The 18,262-nt window shown below is 57.0% G+C and overlaps 1 protein-coding gene across 3 annotated transcripts; it reads left to right on the forward strand.

Moving 5' to 3' along the window:
• Window positions 1-5,281: 5,281 nt before the first annotated feature.
• On the forward strand, window positions 5,282-18,262 carry ARHGEF16 (Rho guanine nucleotide exchange factor 16). Of its 3 annotated transcripts, none has more exons than XM_075114022.1 (15): window positions 5,282-5,369; window positions 6,942-7,524; window positions 8,204-8,255; window positions 8,752-8,921; window positions 9,448-9,504; window positions 10,025-10,185; window positions 11,293-11,445; window positions 12,076-12,205; window positions 12,923-12,997; window positions 14,143-14,235; window positions 14,743-14,897; window positions 15,204-15,413; window positions 15,823-15,896; window positions 16,349-16,450; window positions 16,917-18,262. In XM_075114022.1, the coding sequence occupies exons 2-15, from the start codon at window positions 6,967-6,969 to the stop codon at window positions 17,054-17,056; spliced, it is 2,130 nt and encodes a 709-aa protein (XP_074970123.1). In that variant the 5' UTR covers window positions 5,282-5,369; window positions 6,942-6,966; the 3' UTR covers window positions 17,057-18,262. The 3 variants fall into 3 exon arrangements, with proteins under 3 accessions (XP_074970123.1, XP_074970122.1, XP_074970121.1); XM_075114021.1 differs by lacking the exon at window positions 5,282-5,369 and adding an exon at window positions 5,655-6,371; XM_075114020.1 differs by lacking the exon at window positions 5,282-5,369 and adding an exon at window positions 6,276-6,750.

Raw genomic sequence — 18,262 nt, forward strand, 5'->3', positions numbered from 1 at the left:
ACACGCAGAGACACTCATGCAGCGAGCGCTCGCGGGGCCGGGGGCCCGTCGCTGCCAGCGCGGCCCGGAGAAGCACTCGGCCCCGCTGGGACTCTCCGGCCCTGCAGGTTGCCAGACCCTGCTCCAGGAGAGCACAGAAACGTAGCCTGGCCTTAAGCTTGGGGGTGGATCAGTCCTGTCCCGTTACAGCGTGAAGCCCGAGCTGCGGCTCTGTGGCTCCTGGAGTACCCGCTTGGAGTAAACCGTACATCTGAGCACCCTTCTGATAGTGGCAGCGCCGTCTGCCGTGTTGGAGCAAGCTCCGTGGGTGACAGTAGGTGTTTGTGTGCCCTGGCCCTGTGATTTGTTCATCACTGAAGCGATCTTTGAAGAGGTCGGCACCGTGCTCCTCAGCACGAGGCGGTAACGGGGCGGCCGAAGGAGCAGCGGTGAGCTGGTCTCCAAGACGTGGGCCAAGTCCTGAGAAGTGCAAATGTTACTGTGGGGATTTCTTTGGGGTGTATACGGTCTTCCCTTCAGTAGCTCAGCCCTCCTGTCCGGTGCACGGTTCCTTCAGGAGCGTGGTCTGTCAGCAGCTCCTAACTCTGCCTGAGCTCAGGCGGTCGCCGTCTCCCTTGCAGGGCAGTTCGTGCTCCCCATGGCTCTGCAGGAGCAGGGGCTCCTCCCGCGGCGCGCTGCTGGCCAGGGACAGGGAGGTACAATCCAGCCAGGGAGTAAGGACATTAAAAAATAAGATTTTTTTTAAAATCATGAAATGATTTTTTTTCTTTTCCTATTTCCTAATTCAGTTTTCTTCCCTTTTTCTCTAGGTAGCGTCTCTGTTTGTTGTAGGATCTCCCGGCTCCTCTAATTTAGCACTGATTACAAGTTCTAAGTTTTTCCACAGTTAAACAGAAAGCCTCACTGAATCTCTATTTATCTTGTAGCTGTCAGTCAATTGCACTTGAAACGTGTTGCAACTCATAGCAGGCGTTTAGTTTTCGATTTGCTGTTGCAGACAAAAGCGATCCCTTATTTTGAAGGATGTTTCCCGAGGGGTGCGTGTGTCAAGGAAGGTTCTGCCATCGGGGCACAGCTTGCTGCCCGGCGCTGGCGGTGGGGAAGGCCTGGGGCCCCTTGGCTTCCACGGGACATGGAGCTGGGGCGCTCGGGGCTGTCCGACACCACTAACACGTCGTGCTCGGGAACCGCGATACTGGTGCGATACGGCGAGGCGTGGGTTCCAGCGACTGGCGCGTGGCCTGCTGTTGGTTTGATAAGCCAGGGCACCACTCGAGGTGTGATTTCGACCAAGAATATTTTTGTAGGATCTATTTATTAAAAGTATTTTCACATCTCATAGCCATATGCCACAACAGCGAGGAGGGAGAAGCCCCGTGAATTTTTTGTACAACCAGGCAAGGCTGAGAGCCGCTGGCTGCTGCCGGGAGTGAAGGTACTCCGCGAAGGGTCCTTGCTTCTCCTGAGATAGATCTTTCTGCCTGAGCTAGTTAGGGAGGAGAAAATAGGTCCGATGGATGTGCTTTCCCTCTCTCTCGCCCGCTCGGAGACTGGCAGTCAGTACCGATGCGCGTCACCGTGGCCGATGCGGGCAGCCGGAGGTGCCGCACGACGCCGAGGCGCCGAGCGCGCGGGTACGCCGGGTTCTCCCGCGGGACGTGCCCAGCGCGCGCGGGTCGGCAGCGCCTGGCTTGCTGTTGGATGCACGCAGGTGTGCCCGCTGGGCGGCTGGCTGCTCCGGGGGCACGCCTTTAAACGTGCCCCGTGCCGGCTGGGTCCTGCGCCTCACAGACCGCAGTGGGACCGAGTAGATGCGCGGGGCTCCGCAGGAGCAGCCGAGTGCCGGCAGCAAAGCCAAACCAGACGGGGCGAAAGAGCAAAACGTGAGCCGAGTTTGCTCAACTGCATTCCAGGACAAAACACAAAGCTTGGTTTCTGTCTTGCTTAAAACAGACTAGTGGAAGCTTTCGATTTCTCCCTAATCAGCACTTAGACTTTCCGTAGACGTTCTTGAAAACGGCTTCTTTTTCACTTCATACGAAGCATTTCGAAAAGCACTTGCACAATGACATGAACATGTTTGACTCTAAGCATCAAAGCACTGGATTGTGAGCCCCCCCTCCCCTCAGCCGATTTCAATCTACTGACTTACATTCGATTTTTACGTGCTGTATTTTGTGTGTGTGTGTGTGGCGGGGGAAGGGGGAAAGCGTCATGGTGTAGGAACCTGCCCGTTTCTGCCCGTTGGAGAACGGGCAGGGAGCGACGCGGTCCGCTCGGATCAGTGCTGGTAACATGAGGGCAAACACCTCTGCTCCTAGACGATGGTCAGTAGTGTTTTCACAAAGCCATGAAACTTCTCTGTAGTGTTGAGTGATGCTGTGATTAAAATGTTATTGAATGATTCCAAGATTATTTTTCTCTTTCTTCTGTCATTAATCCTTATTACCACTTTGGAAAAAAGAATGAAAAAGAAAAAAAGGCAGCTTTGATTTCCAAATGTGCAATTCACATGTGAACAAAGTAATTCTGAAAGTAATTCTCAATGTATTTTACGTTCTCCTTGCTCTCTTCAAAGCAAGAGATGGTTTGCCCTGATGTCATTTCCAGCCTGCAGAAGATGTAATTTAAAACATATATATATTGTGCTTGCAAGAATCATAACTCTGTGCATCCTATGTCATTCCTTTTCCCATTGTTACAATACAGATATGATTTAGGGTTGTTTTTTTTTTTCTTTAGAACTGTATAGTGTTTTTTTTAAATCAATTGTAAATGTCTGGTTTTCATATAATGTTTAAAAAACATTGAGAAAGAGGATGGTGCTTGTTCCATATCATTCTTGATTGTATATTGCTTCTGTTATGTTTATAAGTAAACTGTGCATGACTTGTGTTTAGCAGTCATTATTGTGTCTGTTTGTGAAATTTTTATTAAAAAGAAAAAAATTCCGTAGATGCACTTATTGTATATGTGATTAGATTTTGCGTCCGAGGCTAGAAGCCTTGAACTGCCAAGGAAGGAAAAAAAAAAAAAGTGTTGGCAGTTATTAATTAATATGAAATCGCTTTGTTGGGAGCATAATGAAATAAAAGATATGAAGTGTAGAAAATAATTAAAAAAGCGATTTTACAAATTTCATTTTGATGCTTGTGATAAAAGACAAATGTACTTGTGTAGAGAAATTCCTTTAAAATAATGAATAGAAAAAGCTGATTTTGAGGTTAATGCTGTAGAATAGGAATGTATACCAAATGTAATCTTTCCAATGCTACAATGAATTTATACATGAGATTGATATGCAATAAACCTGTGTGCTTTTATAAGCAATGGTCCTGTGAGCTTTTGTCCTGGAAGAAGTTAGAGACAACGCCGTGCCCCGCGGGGGGGGTTGGCCGCGTTCCCTGCCGACTCTGGTAAAGGTAAGTTGTGAGGCGCAGCACGGCCAAGCGAGCCCAAGCACGAGGGGGGCGGAATAGAAGGAGCTTGTACAGGAGCGGCGTGAGGGCGTTCGGCGGGAAGAAAGAGTCTGACGAGAAAATGGGGTTTCAGAATTTTTATAGTCTGCAAAAAATACCCAACTTTTTTTCCCTCCTTTTCCCAAACAGCTCGTTCAGGTACAGCATCTCTGCTGCTTGCAGTGCCGCGCGTCCTCCCGGAGCACCCCGAGGGGCTCCGCAGCGCTTCCCACCCGCTCTGACGCCCAGCGTGCCCTTCGACTTTCCCTGGCGCGGGGCTGCTTCCCAGGGCAGGGGTGGCAGCGCGGTCACCTTCTCGGCCGAGGGCGGCGTGGGATGACCGCCGGCGCAGCGACCTACCCGCTTCCTTGCTGGATAACACGGCGTAACGGAACGAGCCCTCACCGCCTCTGCGGTAACCGTTCTCTGATACTTCGTGCGCTTGGTTTGTAAGGCTTCAAAAGAGCGTCAGAAAATTAAATGCTGGACACCCCTCCTTGCTGCCGAGGTCCAGAGGGACCAGGGAGTGCTACCGAGCCGTGCCTGCGCCCCGCTGACGGGGTGCCGCGCTCTCGCTGGGAAGTTTGCACGGGGAAGAGCGAGAACATTCTGGGGTGGGGGAATGGGTTAGGACAAAGAATTAGTGAGATATCTAAAAACGCCGAGAATATTTCCTTTCACAACTACGAGCGGAGAGTTAGTGAACTATCTAGTGATCGCAGTCAGATGTTTCAGCGGGGGCCCTGGGAGCAAAAATGACTTGAAAGCAGGGTCTTTGAACTAACAACATGCATTACAAAACTGATGAATGGTCTCTGCTTCAAAAAGTCATTCATCGTGATCAAATGATGGTATCCTACATCCAGCATAATAGCCCTTCCCTGGAGTTTGCCATGCAAGGGTTTCAGTCTTAGCTGAACTCTTGAGCAGAAACCCTCTGCCTCTCCATGACGGCTGGCAACCTTTCTCCTTATTAGCCCTGGAGGGAAAGGCAAAAAAATCTCTCGGATAAGAAAGCTCTGATAATAGAGTGATTGTCAGGCAGGCCTTAGAGGGAAGAGAACAGAGTCTTTGAAAAGAATATTGCTGACAAGCGGACTTTGTCATCCAGAAAGCACTTGAGATTCACCATAAACCAGTGAGAAAAAGGCTCCATTTTGGGGGGATGGGGATCAGAGCAGGGGGCAAGAGAGAAGGTCAAGGAAAAATGTGTTCCCAGTAAATGCACAGAGCGCTGTTGAGCCTGGCCTTACTGGGCGGCTGTCAACAGCCTGACCCTTAGATCCTCTTTCCCCTGGTAGCTGCAGCTCCCGGCAGAGAGAGTGTGGTACCAAAGCACCCGAAAGCCATGTGTTATGCACCTGCAGGGAGAGCCCGCAATTAGGTTGACCCACTGAAGACCCACCGAAGACTTTGGCGAGAAGCGGTCCCTGGCCTGCGTGAGGCGGCCGGTGCGTGCTGCAGGTCAGGCCGGAGGCGCGGCACTTCGTCACCCGTCAACGCGGTGAGGACGAGGCCCAACAATCCTGTAACCTTCACAGACCGTGGTGAGGAGGCTGCCGGGGCGGGCGACCCCCGCAGAGCCCAGGGGACAGATGTACCGTGCGAACACCTTCCCGGGGAAGGAGCAGAACGTATTTTTCAGTGAAGTTTAACTAGTTCCTCGCTCCTGCGAAGCCCCGGCGCGCAGAAGGCGCGCAGGGGGCGCGCAGAGCTTCCCCCGGGGTCTCTGGGCCGTCGGGGGTCGCGGCCCGGCAGCTCCCGGGAGGCCCGGGCCTGAGCCCTCCCCCGGCCTGCCCCGGCCCCGCCCGGGCGAGGGGGGCCGGCCCGGCCCGGTCCCTCCCGGGGGCGGCCCCACGCCCGCCCACGCCCCGCCGCCGCCGCCGCCGCGCTGCGCTCCGAGGGGTGCGGGTAGGTGCGGGGCCGGGACCCCCGGGCGGGGGGCTTGGAGGAGCCCCGGCAGGGCCCGGCTCCGCCGCCCCCTCCCCGAGCGGCGCCGCCCCCCGTCCCCGGCAGCTCCGGGAGGAGGCGGGTCCCGGCGCCGGGCCCTGGGAGCGGCTCCTCGGCGGGGAGAGGGGCGGCCCCGGGGGCTCCGTCCGGCCTCTCGCCCTCCCGCTGCAGCCGCCTTCCCGGGGGGGGGTGGGTGTGCGTGTCTTTGCGCGGGGGCCGGGCGGGCTCGGGGGGCCGGTGCGGGATTCGTGTGCGTGTTCCGAGGGATGCGCCCCCCCCCCCCCCCCCCAGCAGGGCGCGGGTGGGAGGTCTCGGCACCCTGGGCACCTGGGGCCGCCGGGGGCCGGAGGTGCGGGTCCCGGGCCCAGCCCTCCTCCGGCGGCACCCGCGACCCGGCGGACGCTGCGGCACCCAGCGCCTCTGAAATCGGGCGTGCCTGCTCCTTGCCCTCAGGACTAGCGCTTAGGGCGGGCTTTGCCCTCGGCCAGGACGGGGTTACGAGTAGAACGCGGTGCTTTTCGCATCCCCGGACGCTTGGCAGAGCTCTGGCCAAGAGGCACGTGTCCCTCATCCAAAGACAGGAGAATAGGCAGCATCTCGATCAAACGAGCTTTTGTTGATGGGTCTGGTTTGTGCTTCTGCCAGTCATTGATGCGGGGAAATAACTTCAAGTCTTGGGTTTCTGTTTCCTGGTCCGTGGCCTTTGAAAAGGGGCAGCTCGGAGGTGGCGATGACGTACAATGAGATCTCAGCTGAGAGAAACCATAGTTTTTCCTCAAATTATGTAAGGGGGTAGGCAGTGGGCGTAAAATGCTCTGTCGGATGTTTGCTCTGGAGGTGCGCGGTACGTGGTGTGGCACAGGAGGAGATGAGTAAGCTTAACCCTGAACAAGGAGCTTTAGGGACTCGGGCAGGTGTTTTTGCACGCCATGTGGAGCCGCTCCTCGGAGCGGTTTGGGGCAGGTATGAGCTTTCAGGAGCACAGGGCTCGTGGCGAGGCGCGTGATGGGGTTTTCACAGCACGTCAGCCTGGGGGAGGTGGTGTGGGGAGAGTGGGAGCCGGGAAGGGAAAGGCTGGCCGTGGTGGCTCAGGCCAGCGGCACCCCCAGTTCCCGGGGAGGGATTAAGAGGGGATGCAGAGGTGTGGCAGAGGAGAAGCGGTGCTCGGCGGTGCTCCAGGCCTGCCCTGGCTGCTCGCTCAGGTGTGAGCCTGCCTGATGCCTGCTGCATGGCCTGGCTGCTTGCCGGTGCCTGGCCGCATCCTGCACCGCTCTGCTGAAGCCAGACATAGGCTTCGGGAGCCCCCAGCCCACCCCCTGCTCACCCAGTGGCCCCGAGAGAGGTGCGTGGGCAGCGAGACCATCGCGAGTGCGTCCGTGCGGGCTCTGCCTGCGTACGGCGCCCTGGGAGAGCGGAGGCTGGGTCCTGCGCTGCCCCAAGGCTCCCCATGCAAAACGGACCGCTGGCCATGGCTACGCGTAAATGCCTTCTGCCTCACTGGGAAAAGTCATTCTGTCTGTCTGTCTTGCGCAGCTTTCTGGTTCCCTGTGCCGCCGTCATGTCTCAGAGCCCCACCAGCAGCTCTTTGGACGACAAGACCTTTCTCCTGGAGTACCGATGCCACCCGGTGCGGCCGGAGCCCCCCAGCCCGACCTCCCTCCCCGGGAAGCGCAGCTCTGCCATGGTGCCCGACACCGCCTCGCTCTCGGCCATGGGCTCCCCCACCTCGGCCGAGCCCCGCCGCATCATCCTCAGCACGGACAGCCCGGCCGCGCTGAAGATGGGAACCCAGCAGCTGATCCCCAAAAGCTTGGCTGTCTCCACCAAGACCAAGAACAACCCCTCCAGACGCCAGAGCTTCGGGGCAGCTGGGTCGAGCCTGGAGCCCCAGACCCCCGACCCGAAGCAGGCATCCGTCCCCAGCCTCTCCCTCGAGGAGGAGGAGGAGGATGATGACAGTGGGGGAGCCCTCAAGCGCAACTTGAGGAACATGTCCTACCGCGCAGCCATGAAGGGCCTGGGCGCGGAGCCGGAGCCGGCGAGCACCATCCCCTTGCTGAAACCCACGTCGGAGGAGGGCAGCGCCGTGCCTGCCCGCAGCCCCGGCAGGAACAAGGTGGGTTTTGCACCCGCTGTCACCCAATTGACCTCGGGTGGGGATCAAGCCCCAGCTTTCCCTGGTGATGAGTTGCTCCCAGGGGATTTGCAGTGCCTTTTTCCTGCAACTCCTGTCACCTACAGAGCTGTGTGAGCCCAGCGTGGAGCTGGCAGGGCTTGCTGAGCCTGGTGACATGACTTGTGCCTTGGGAAGCCAGCAGATGCTGTAGGCCACCAGAGAGCATGGGAATAGCTGCCATGGCTTTTGTGGGTAGTGTAACTGGCTGCTCCAGGGCTCCTGCTTGTCAACAGGCAGCTGCGGGCATGTTTGCAGGGTGGGGTTGGCCGGGTGTGCGGCTCCGAGGTGGTGGCTGGTTGTACACAAACGTGGGTGAAGCTGGTCCGGGGAAAAGGAGACTCCAGTGCAGGCAAAGTCCAGGCGTGAGACAGATAGATGTGAAATGCAGCGCCGTAACTACAAAATGGTTTAGATCGTGACCCCGATAGCGCAAGGTGAAAGCTGAGTCACTTCAGTAAGGCAAACAAAAGCTCAGACAGAAATCAGGTTGAAGGAACAGGGTGGTATTTGTTGGCTGGCTGCATGGGTAACTTCTCCCCTTTCCTGAAGGAGCTAGGCACTTCCCAGGGCCACAGAAATAGAGTAACTGCAGCGCGTTCTCCTCTTCTTCCCCCTGCAGAGAACCTTTGGGCGGAGGCGGGTGCAGAAGCGTGGCGGCTCGTTCAAGGACCGTGAGTGCTGCCTCCCGTCTTCCAAGAGTGCCAGCTCCGGCGTCCCCTCTGCCTTGCAGGGCACCGGGGCACTTCTCAGTGAAGCTGATCACTAGAAGACCCTTTGCCGCCTGTGCTGCCGTTGGTCCCTGGCCTGGGGCAATTGCTTTTGCCTCCGTTTTCCCACCTGCAAGAGGAGCATTGCAGCCCTGCTTTCCCACTCCCGGGGGCGTGATGCCGCTCAGGCTGCTGCCGTGCTTGCAGCTGGAGCGCTCCCAGCTTTGCTTGCCCTGGGCAAACACGGAGAGCTGTGCGCGGCATGCTGGCTGCAGGAGGCTGCCGGGAGCGGGAGCTGCTGGTTAATTGGTGCTGTGCAAAGTCCGACCTTGGTGCTGGCCCTGGCTCGCCGGTGCTCATGGTGTGGCTCTTGGCCGACGGGGTGAGGCGGTGGTGGGAAGGGAGGCCATCGGCCACAGCAGGGAGAGGCTTTGCTGACCTCTTGCCTTTTCCTCTGCAGAGCCCCGGCTGTATCAGGAAATCCGTGAGAGAGGTCTGAACTCCATCGGCCATGAGTCAGATGACGATTTGCTAGAGGAATCCATCCCAGAAGAGCCGTCCCCTCTGGATGCTGCTATTGTGGTGCAGAGCTATCGCCCGGCGCAGGTGACCTGGAGCCAGCAACCAGAGGTAGGGGCAGCAGCCCAGCTGGAGGGTCCAAAAAGCCCCGCTTGCCCTCGCTGTGGCCGCTTCTGTGCTCGTGCCATGTTGCGGCACAGCTTCATGTATTTTAAAAACTCTGTGAGCTGCCGAACAAACCATGAGTGGATAATTCTGCAGCGTTGGTCTTTGCAATGGGATGTTCTGGGGGTGTCCGGCCCTGGCTGGGACACACAGGTTTCTGTCCAGGCTCGTCGGGATGCTGGCAGAGCTGCTGCGGTGGTACTTGCGAGAGGTTCACCCCCAGATGGGGGCAAGGCGGATGCTCCTGCTGGGTGCCTGCGTTTTCCCTGCTGGTCCCCGGGGTAGAATAATCTCCTCCTGTGGAGCTGCATCCGCAAACGGCCATGGGAGGCTGTGGAGCCTTGGGAGAGCCAGGCGTGGGGCGGCTGGTGGGTTGTGCGGCGCTCAGCAGAGCCCCAGACCGCACTAGAGGGCGTGCAAGGACTGTCGGTCTGCAGCGGCAGCCTCTGCTAATCCCGGCCTCTCCCCGCAGGTGCTGGAAGCAGGCATCCTGCAAAAGATATCCCCCGAAGAGCGCAAACGGCAGGAGGTGAGAGGAACCTTAGACGTGCCTGGGAGTCCAGCGTAAATGCCGAAGGCAACGGGGACATGCATGACTGTGTCCGGGACCTCTGACACAGGGGTTGGCTCCGGGCAGGGCTGCGTTCAGGCTTGGGTTCAGCTCCTGCGTACAGAGTTTATGGTGCTGCTGCTTCTAGCAGCTTTGGGACTGGGCAGCAGCGGGATGCTGCATGTCCTGGGAACCTGCATGTCTTGGCAGGGAAGCAGGCAACTCCTTCAGATGCTGATGGGAAATAACCACTGGAAGGGAAAATATCTTAGGGCTGTGGCTTATTAATGAGTGAAAGTCCTAAAACATGCTGAAGTTATTGGTGTAGGCCAGGCAATGGATGAGGTGAGGGAATGCCCAATTGTTGGAGCAAAGTCGTTTCCTGTGGCTGTGTGCCAATCAAATGTAAAGAAGATATAGCAAGTTTTAATTCACGGCCTTGTTTAGGCAGTAAAAATTCAGTTTGTGTTGTTACATCTTCGCTGCCCTGCTTTTTCAGGCAATGTTTGAGATCATCACTTCTGAGTACTCCTACATGCACAGCCTGCGCATCCTGGTGTGCCACTTCATGAGGTCGGAGGAGCTGAAGGAGACCATGACGCAGACTGAGCACCACCACCTCTTCTCCAACATCAGCGACATCCTGACGGTCAGCACGAGGCAAGTGGGGGCCGTCGGTGTGGGGCTGGGACCAGGCAGGCCTGGCGGAGTGACTCTGGAGCTCTATTTAGTTGCCGTGTAAAAACAACCATCCCTTGGATTTGTTGATGGTGCTGAGACACCCCACCTATTGCCTTCCTTCCCAATGTGTCGTGTCGCAGCACACACCCCTGCAGCGTGCAGCACTGGCTTCCCACTGTTACACGCTCCGGACCTGAATGTCTAGTTGAAGGGTCTGTAACCCTGACGCCCAGTTTTTTTATGGGTTATAATGGTGGTGCTCAGTCGTGCGGCTGCAATCGGGCACCAAAAGCTGGCTGAGCCGCAACCCCCATCCCCACGCCTGGGACACTCCTCTTTGCCTGGAAACTCCTCCTTGGGTGTCCTGGCACTGCCGGAGAGGTGGTGCCTCCCTTTGCCTCCGGGCTGGTGAGACGGGGCAGGTGGAGCCAGTAGCGCCGCGGCACAGCTACCCGGCTCCAGCCTGGCTGCGGTGCGGCCGAAAGCGGGGGCCGGCGAGACGGGGTGCGGGGTGGCCGAGCTGCAGCAAGCGGCTGCTTGTTCGGGAGCATGGCCGCGGGATCACTCGGGCGCCAGAACTGAGACTGCACCTTCAAAGAGCCAACGTAAGAGTGGCCTCTGCTCCCTGGGAGGTGGGGAGCAAACGCCTTGGGAGCTGGTGCTCTGGGCGGCCGGCGAGCCCTGTCCGTGTGGGAAAGCAGCAGGAGGAGAGCGCAGGCATGGGAACTGCTGCGGGGGCGTTGAGGGCTTGCGGCTTCCCGCAGCTGGGCAGACGCGGGAATCCCCCCCGGAGAGCTAAAGCGGAGGAGGGATCTCGTGCGGGAATGGAGGAAGCCTATGCCCCTGGGGGCCGGCGAACTTGGGAGCGGCGTTCCCCATCTCTGCAGCGGAGCTGCTGGGAGCCACGCTGGAGGCATGGGTGACTCAGCTGCACAGAGCCGACCCCGAGCAGAAGGGATGCAGGGCCCTGTCTCCTCTGGGAAAAACAGGAAAATTTTCAGCGGGAACATTGTTAAACGTGCATCTGTTTGGTTTGTCCGGCCCTAACGAGTCATGTAGTGAAGTTAATTGAAATTTTCTCCTTAGCTTCTTTGAAGACTTAGAGAAGCGACACCAGGAAAACCTCCTAATTCCTGACATCAGTGACATAGTGGAAGAACACGCCTCGAAGCATTTCAATCCTTACATCAGCTACTGCTCCAATGAAGTCTACCAGCAGAGGACGCTTCAGAAGCTGCTGTGAGTACTGCTGCGTGCTCAGGCCTTGGGCTTGCAGAGGAGCTGCTTACAAGGGGCCTCAGGGATGCTGGCTGGCTGCAGGCGGGACCGCGACTTGCAGGTGGCTCCCTCAGCCTGTGGGAGCATCCTTTTCCCTAAGGAAGGCTGTCTCCTTTCTGAGCAGAGTTCAACTTCTAGACCTCGGTGTGCCTGTGTTGGGTGATTAGGACGTGATTTGTGTTGTGCTGTGAGCAGGGTGAGGGAAGGGGATAAGTGTGGGTAACGCTACCACATACTGAAGTCAGACAGGTCTTGCCAAAGTCAGAACACATACGGGGTGTGTTAGGGATGACTGTGGAGGCTGGTCATCTCCGGATCATACTGGTGGTACAGGTCAAGTTTGCGTCTGCTGTTGGTACATCTGTGGCTTTACCCGCCTTTGTTGGACTCAACATCTCTAGGTGCTTTTCCATCACCTGCTAACGGATCAGCCTATTTTCCACCCCTGCTGTGTGCTCTGAGCTCAGCAGACTGCCACTGAGCTCCAGAGGCAGGGCCATTGCTGCGCTGCATTTCTCATGCACAGAAAGGTACTGGAAAGCCTTGATGACTGAAGAACAGAGTTAATGGAGATTTCTTGTCCTGTTCCAGAAACACAAACCCCTTATTTAAAGAGACCTTGAAAAAAATTGAAAGGAAACCAGAATGTGGAGGCCTGCCAATGATATCCTTTCTCATTCTCCCTATGCAGAGGGTAACACGGCTTCCTCTGCTGTTAGATGTAAGTAAGTCACACGGTGGCATTGCTTGGCACCTCTGAAGAGGTGACTGTGTTATTCCCTTCTTTGGTTTCCTGAGCCCGGGACAGCCTTCTGCTTGGACTTCCATCCCACTGGGCACCAAGGCTGGGATGCCCGAGCCTTTATTCAGGATTTAGATCCAGAGCGACCTGCTTCTTGTGGGTGTAAGAGGAGCAGCTTAAAGCTTTGTGAATAATGCTTCACATCTCAGCACCATCCACCTGAGTGACATGAGGTTCTTCCCTGCCCCGTGCTGCATCCAGATTCCCAGGGTGGGGTGGCACGAGCGTCCTGTTTCATTAATGGTCAGGCGGCCCAGGAAGGGAAAGCAGGTCTTGCACAAACTTCATTGAAATCCGGGGCTTCTGGACCCAGCTGCTCTAGACAGCAAAGCTGCTGGGCGAGGGATTCCTAGTAACTGCTCCCAGGCTGTAACGGGCTGCAGGGGTGAGGGCCAGAGGGATGCCCGGTGCACAGGGTGACAGTGATGGTCAGGCATGTAGCTGATGTGAAAGCCCCAGGAGAAACTGGATTCACAGCTACCAGCACTGTTAAACCTTGCTTTGACCATGTGCCAGTCCTGCTGCCGGGCTGACAGTTGGGAACGGCTCGAGCATGTGTCGTAGCCTGAGATCCCAGGTTGATGCGCAGGTCTGTATCTTGCAATATCACTAAAACATCTTATCTTGACATTCTAGACTGTCTGTCAAAAAACAAAAGCATGCACTGCAGCGTATGGAGCTGCCACCAGAGCGCTGAAAGCCATCAGCAAGGTGAGGCCCCGCTGCCAGCTCTCCACCTTTCCTCCTTCCAGCGCACCGTTCTGTCACTCTGGCCCCAGATCTGCCATTCTGGCCTCCGGTTTTCCTTCTTACAGTGGTTCACTTGAGATTTCTCTGCTCCAGATAGCTGCTGGATGTACACGTCTTCTCCCTTGCTCACTTTTCTCACCTGATACGGTTTTTCCCTTTTTCTTGTAATCTTCTCTTCTTTCCTCTTTGGCCCATTTGTCCTTCCCTTCGGTGTTTCTTCTCCATCAGTGCTCTCCCTTCTCAGAACCTCCCTCGAGGTGATGGCGAGCTGTGGCACTCACTTGCCCTGGTTTTTGGAGATTTAGGCAAAGAGCAGTAAACAAAGCGAAGAGCAAAGGGTAGAGGAGCGAAGGAACAGCGGGAGCAGTGGCACTCGTGAGCCGTGCGCTGTTCGTGCTCCCATGTCTCATCTGCCTTCCCATCTGGTTGTCGCTCACACAACGCAATGCACCACGGAGATCATGGCCACCAACGCGGTGGTGGCAGCTCTTCTTTTTGTTCCCCTAAAGACCTCTTGGCAGCGCACTCCTGCTGCTCACGGTCTGTCCGGCTCACTCGTCTGGCGGGGGAACAAAATGCACGGCCCCGGCCAGGCTGCGCTGGACCACCCTTCCCCGGGTGGGGGGCGGTGGCAGAGGTGCCTCGGCTTGCAGGGACAATGCGAGGGGCCAGGGTGCCCGCGGCTGCCCTCTCGGCAGCGTGACATGTGGCGTGGCTTCGCCTGCCTGTGGAAAGGTTCTGTCCTCCCCTCTAACTGCTTGATTGTTTGTCCTCCTGTCTTAACCTCTTCTCGTCAGATGATTAATTCTTCCCCTTCGTGTTGCTCCTTGGTGAAGGGTGGTTTTGGTGTGGTTTCGCTTTGGTCCTTCTCCAGGCAGAGGAAGGGTGCCATTTCTCTCCTGGAGAGCTCGCGTGGCGGGAGAACCTCCAGCTGCCTTTCCCCAAACCTGGCTTGGAACCTGCCGGGACTCGGCTGTTTGCGCTGTTCCAGGGAGCGGGGCTGACCCTGACCCTTCGCCGGCAGCCCTGGTGCTGGTGCAGAGGACAGCCGGGCTCAGTGTCTTGCCGTTCTCCGCTTCCCTTGCGCTGTTTTTTTCTTTTTCTAGCTGGTTAAGAACTGCAATGAAGGAGCTCGTGCTATGGAGAGGACAGAGCAGATGTACACCCTGCAGAAACAGCTGGAATTTGGAAAGAAGAAGGTGAGGAAAGCAGTGGTGGGAAAAAAGAAATAATCTTCTGGGGTGTGCTGTTAGAGGGGCCCATCCCCGGCATGTGGGGCCTGCCCTGGGAAGCCTTGACTAGCTGGAGCATCGCTGCTGCCATGGTCAGCATCACCACCTCATGCCCAGGGTGACCGTTTGTTCCTGCTGTTCTGACTTCAAGTGTCTGGGCCCTTGCCCTGCCAGCTGTCCGCAAGCGCTGTCAGATGTGGGCAGCTTTCTAAAGGGGCAAAGTAAAGCCTTGACGCTATGCCCCACTGCCGCAGTTCGGGGGGGGCTGCGTCTCCGGGCGTGCTGGAGTGGGGTGTACGGCTACTCCGCTTCCCTGCTGGAGAGTCCCCTGGAAAAGATGTTTAAAGGCATTTAATGTGTCCATCCCAACTGACCCCAGGGTCTCCTGGGACTTCAAATACAGGTTCCGGACTTGATTTTGCCTGCTGCTAGTGAGACAGGTAGTAAGTCAGACTTTTCTTGGATCCATTTCAGCCTTTCCCGCTGACTTCTGCTTCCCGCTGGCTGCTGAAGCGGGGGGAGCTGTACCTGCTGCTGTCGGAAGAGGCAGGCATCTTCCGCCGAGGTGCCGGCAAGCTCTGCTACCTCTTCTTGTTCAACGATGTCCTGATCATAACCAAGAAGAAGAGGTAAGGCCGGGGGGGACCCCTTCCTTCCCCTACATAACAACTAGAGGGATTAAAATCTCAGTTTCCCAAGCAGCAGGTAGCCTAAGAAATTATTGAGATTTCCCTGTTTTGACCTTTATTGAGGTGTCCCTTGCTAGCCAGAAGGGGAGCGCCCAGCTCCACAGCCCTTGGCCTTGCTTCCATTTGTGGGTGGCCAGCAAGTCCGCAGAGCTGTGTCCCACCCCTGGGCATCAGCTCATGTCCTCGCCGTGATGGTCACCTCGGTGATGCCCACTGACCTTCCCCCACCGGGGCTCTTTGCCGTAGTGAGGAGAGCTACACCGTCATGAACTACGCCACGCTGGACCAGGTCACGGTGGAGAAGATTGAGAACGTGGACCCGCCTTCCCCTCCTCCCGGCAAGACCGGGAGTGGTGGCACAGCCCGCGGCGCGGCCGGCGGGCACCTGCTCCGGGTGGTGATGGAGAAGGACAGCGAGGGCAAACGGGAGGAGATCGTGCTGTCGGCAGAGACGCTGTGAGTGGCCCAGTGGGATTTCACAGGGTGCATGTTCTTGCTGGCGGGATAAACTGGTGCCCTGGAAATCCCCGTGAGGTTTCTGTGAGGCACCCTTTCCCTCCCCATGCTCCATCCAGAAAGGGGGATCTGCGCAGCCTTGTGCCCTTGCTCTGTTTCCTTCTCTCTCTTAGATTTCCCTTATAATACCCATATAATGGGAATTATATGTGCAAATTAAGGAAAGCGGCTGGGCGATGTGTACCGCTTGTGAAGTATCTTTACATTGAATACTCTTAATGTCATGTTTGTTCAGCTTGACTTCCCTTGAAAGCCTTCGTCTTTCCTGCTGGCAATTTCCCAGCTACTGCTGGCAACACGGATGCCGTCTCTAAGGCTTTCTTTGTAACGTGGGCTTTTCCTCTGCCAGGAGTGACCGGGCCCGGTGGATCGCTGCGCTGATGCACAGAGAAAAGGAAAAGCCTGACACCACTCCTAAAGGAGGTACCGGCATGCTGGAGGTCAGGCCTGGCTGTGCGGGGATTAGCGGTTGTGCTACAGCCTGAGGATTGGCAAGCGTGGGTTTTTACCCTGTTCTTATCTGCTCCTGCTGGAGAAGGCGCTGAGGATGTGTGTCAGTGGAGAGGAGCACTCAGGGTACCACACCTTGCTCGTTAGGAGTTGCCTCCCATTAAGATACCAGTTACAATAAACGTTAAATGCAGTTCTTAGGAGGCACAGTGAAATTCCAGGAATGCCTCAGGCTGGTAAGAAGAGATTTGGCTTCCCCTTCCCTTGTGCTTGGAGGGGGCAGCAGGAGAGATGAGGGGCAGGAGAGGAAAGGAGCATGACTCGCCTTGGAGTGCCGGAGGGGTGGGCAGCCCCGGGGTGGGCACGGCCGAGCAGGGGTGGCAGCTGTGCGTGCCTTCTGACTGGGTCCCTGCTGTCCTCTGCAGAGCTGAGCCAAGTGGAGATAACCCACGCATACCTGGCTAAGCAGGCGGACGAGATTTCCCTGCAGCAGGCTGACGTTGTCCTGGTGTTGGGTGGAGAGGCCGGTAAGTGTCAGCGAGTGGGGAGCTGCGGCCGGGGAAGGCTTACCTGAAGCAGAGCTACGGTGGGGGGAAAAGCTTCAGTGATTCCAGTGAACTGGGGTTTTAGCAGTTTTCAGAAGCCTCCAGGAAGCCCTAGCCACTGGCAGGGTCCGTGTTGCTGGCTGGTGCTGTGGCCCAGCAGATGACAGCGGGTCCCCAGAGGCTGATGGAGGTGGCACCACCATGGGCGGCTGCTGTGTTACTTACCAGTGATGCTGTGCTGGCAGCCAGCAGCAGAGCCCTCAGAAGTGAGAGCAACAACCTCAGAAGGGGCAGTAAATCAGAAACCTCCTCCCCTGCAAAGCTTTCCCTGGATGCCTCTAGCAGGCACCTCCACAGGAAGGGTTGCGGCACAGCCCTCTCCTTCCACGCGCGTCCCCAGGAGCCGCAGCCCTTCCTCCTTGCGTGACCAGCTCTGTTCTTCTCCTAGGCTGGTACTGGGGTGAGAGGCTGAGGGATGGTGAAAGGGGCTGGTTTCCCCAGTCCTGCGCTCGGCAGATCACCAGCCGCACAGCGGTGGAGTGCAACGTCCGTCGGATGGAGCGGCTGCGGATAGAGACCGACGTGTAGGCTTGCAGCCAAGGAAGGATGCCCCTGTTGTGACTTATTTCAGGGCTCTTAAAACCTTTGCGGACTAAGCCCATAGCGAGAAGGGACTGGGAGATCCTTCCTTCTTGATTTTTGTTTGTCTTGAGCAGTCACAGGCGGCAGATCTTATCATTCAGGACCGGTCTTTGTAGCAGCCGTGACAGCAGCTAATTAATGTGAGACCTGGCATCCGAGCGCTGCTGGCCAGCACTAGTATTAATGACCTGGAACAGGCTTCAAGAAGCAGCCAAGGTGTTGGCTCAAGTTGAAAAGGCTGCAGCGGTGTGCTGGGCTCTCTGAAGTGGCTCATGCTGCCAACTCTTTCCCTGCTGACGTCTGGGCCATTGCCTGGTGGCAGTGGCTGCACACCTGGCGTGGGAGCATGGGGAGAGCAGACCTGTATCAAGAATTTTTAAGAACTTCAATCTGTATGCTAGGCTTATTCCTTGACCCAATTTTCCCCTCCTGTTTCTTTTTTATTCTTTCTTTCCTCCCCCCCCTCAATTATTCTTGGTTCTTTTGAACACAGCTGCGACCTCAGCAGGGGGAGGCGATGCCCACCACCTTTCAGTCACTTGCCAAAATAGCAGATGCCGGAGGCTGCTGCAGGCGGCGTTGTTCTCGTGGAGTCAGGAATGGGATGCTGCAGCCAGAGGGGAGCGATTTCCCAGTCCTACCAGAGGAGCAAGCCAGCAGCACGGAGAAGAGCAATGCTGCAGCTCCCAGCTGCCGTTCCCATCTCCTGAGGTGGGCAGGGCGCGTGCCCAGGCAGAAGGTGGGCGTCCAGTCCCCCTGGAGAGGGACCCCATCCTTCCCGAGGCAGAGCCGTCCCCTCCCCTCCCCTTCTCCCCCAGAACTAGCACCGACCAGCGAGTAGCGAAGCGGGCCGAGGCAGGGCAGTTCTTTTGTCATAGCTGAGCATCTGCATCTGGGTTTTTCGTGAGCCAAATGTTTAATGCTGTAGGGCCCTTGGGGCGGTGGCAGGAGCCGGGGCCGGGCAGCTCTGCCGGTGGGTCTGCAATTCTCACCTCGTGGAGGGGAAAGGGCAGCGCCGATTTTGGGGTGAGGTGGCTCTGCGGGGCCTCTGGGTTTGGAGTCACAGGAGCAGCGTTGTTGTGATGTGTCTGGTTTGATTAAACTGCTAAAGGAATAATTGGGTTAACAATAAATCCATTGCTCCCAACGAAA

This window comes from Phalacrocorax aristotelis, chromosome 19, assembly GCF_949628215.1.
Source record: "Phalacrocorax aristotelis chromosome 19, bGulAri2.1, whole genome shotgun sequence".
Classification (NCBI taxonomy): Eukaryota; Metazoa; Chordata; class Aves; order Suliformes; family Phalacrocoracidae; genus Phalacrocorax; species Phalacrocorax aristotelis.

What these genes read in the sequence shown, in the direction of transcription:
- ARHGEF16 (XM_075114020.1), top strand. Translation starts at nt 6,626, where the DNA reads ATGCCTGCTGCATGGCCTGGCTGCTTGCCGGTGCCTGGCCGCATCCTG. An exon ending in AAGAGCGCAAACGGCAGGAG is followed by an intron (nt 9,505 to 10,024) that starts GTGAGAGGAACC and finishes CTGCTTTTTCAG; the next exon opens with GCAATGTTTGAGATCATCAC. An exon ending in TGACACCACTCCTAAAGGAG is followed by an intron (nt 15,897 to 16,348) that starts GTACCGGCATGC and finishes TGTCCTCTGCAG; the next exon opens with AGCTGAGCCAAGTGGAGATA.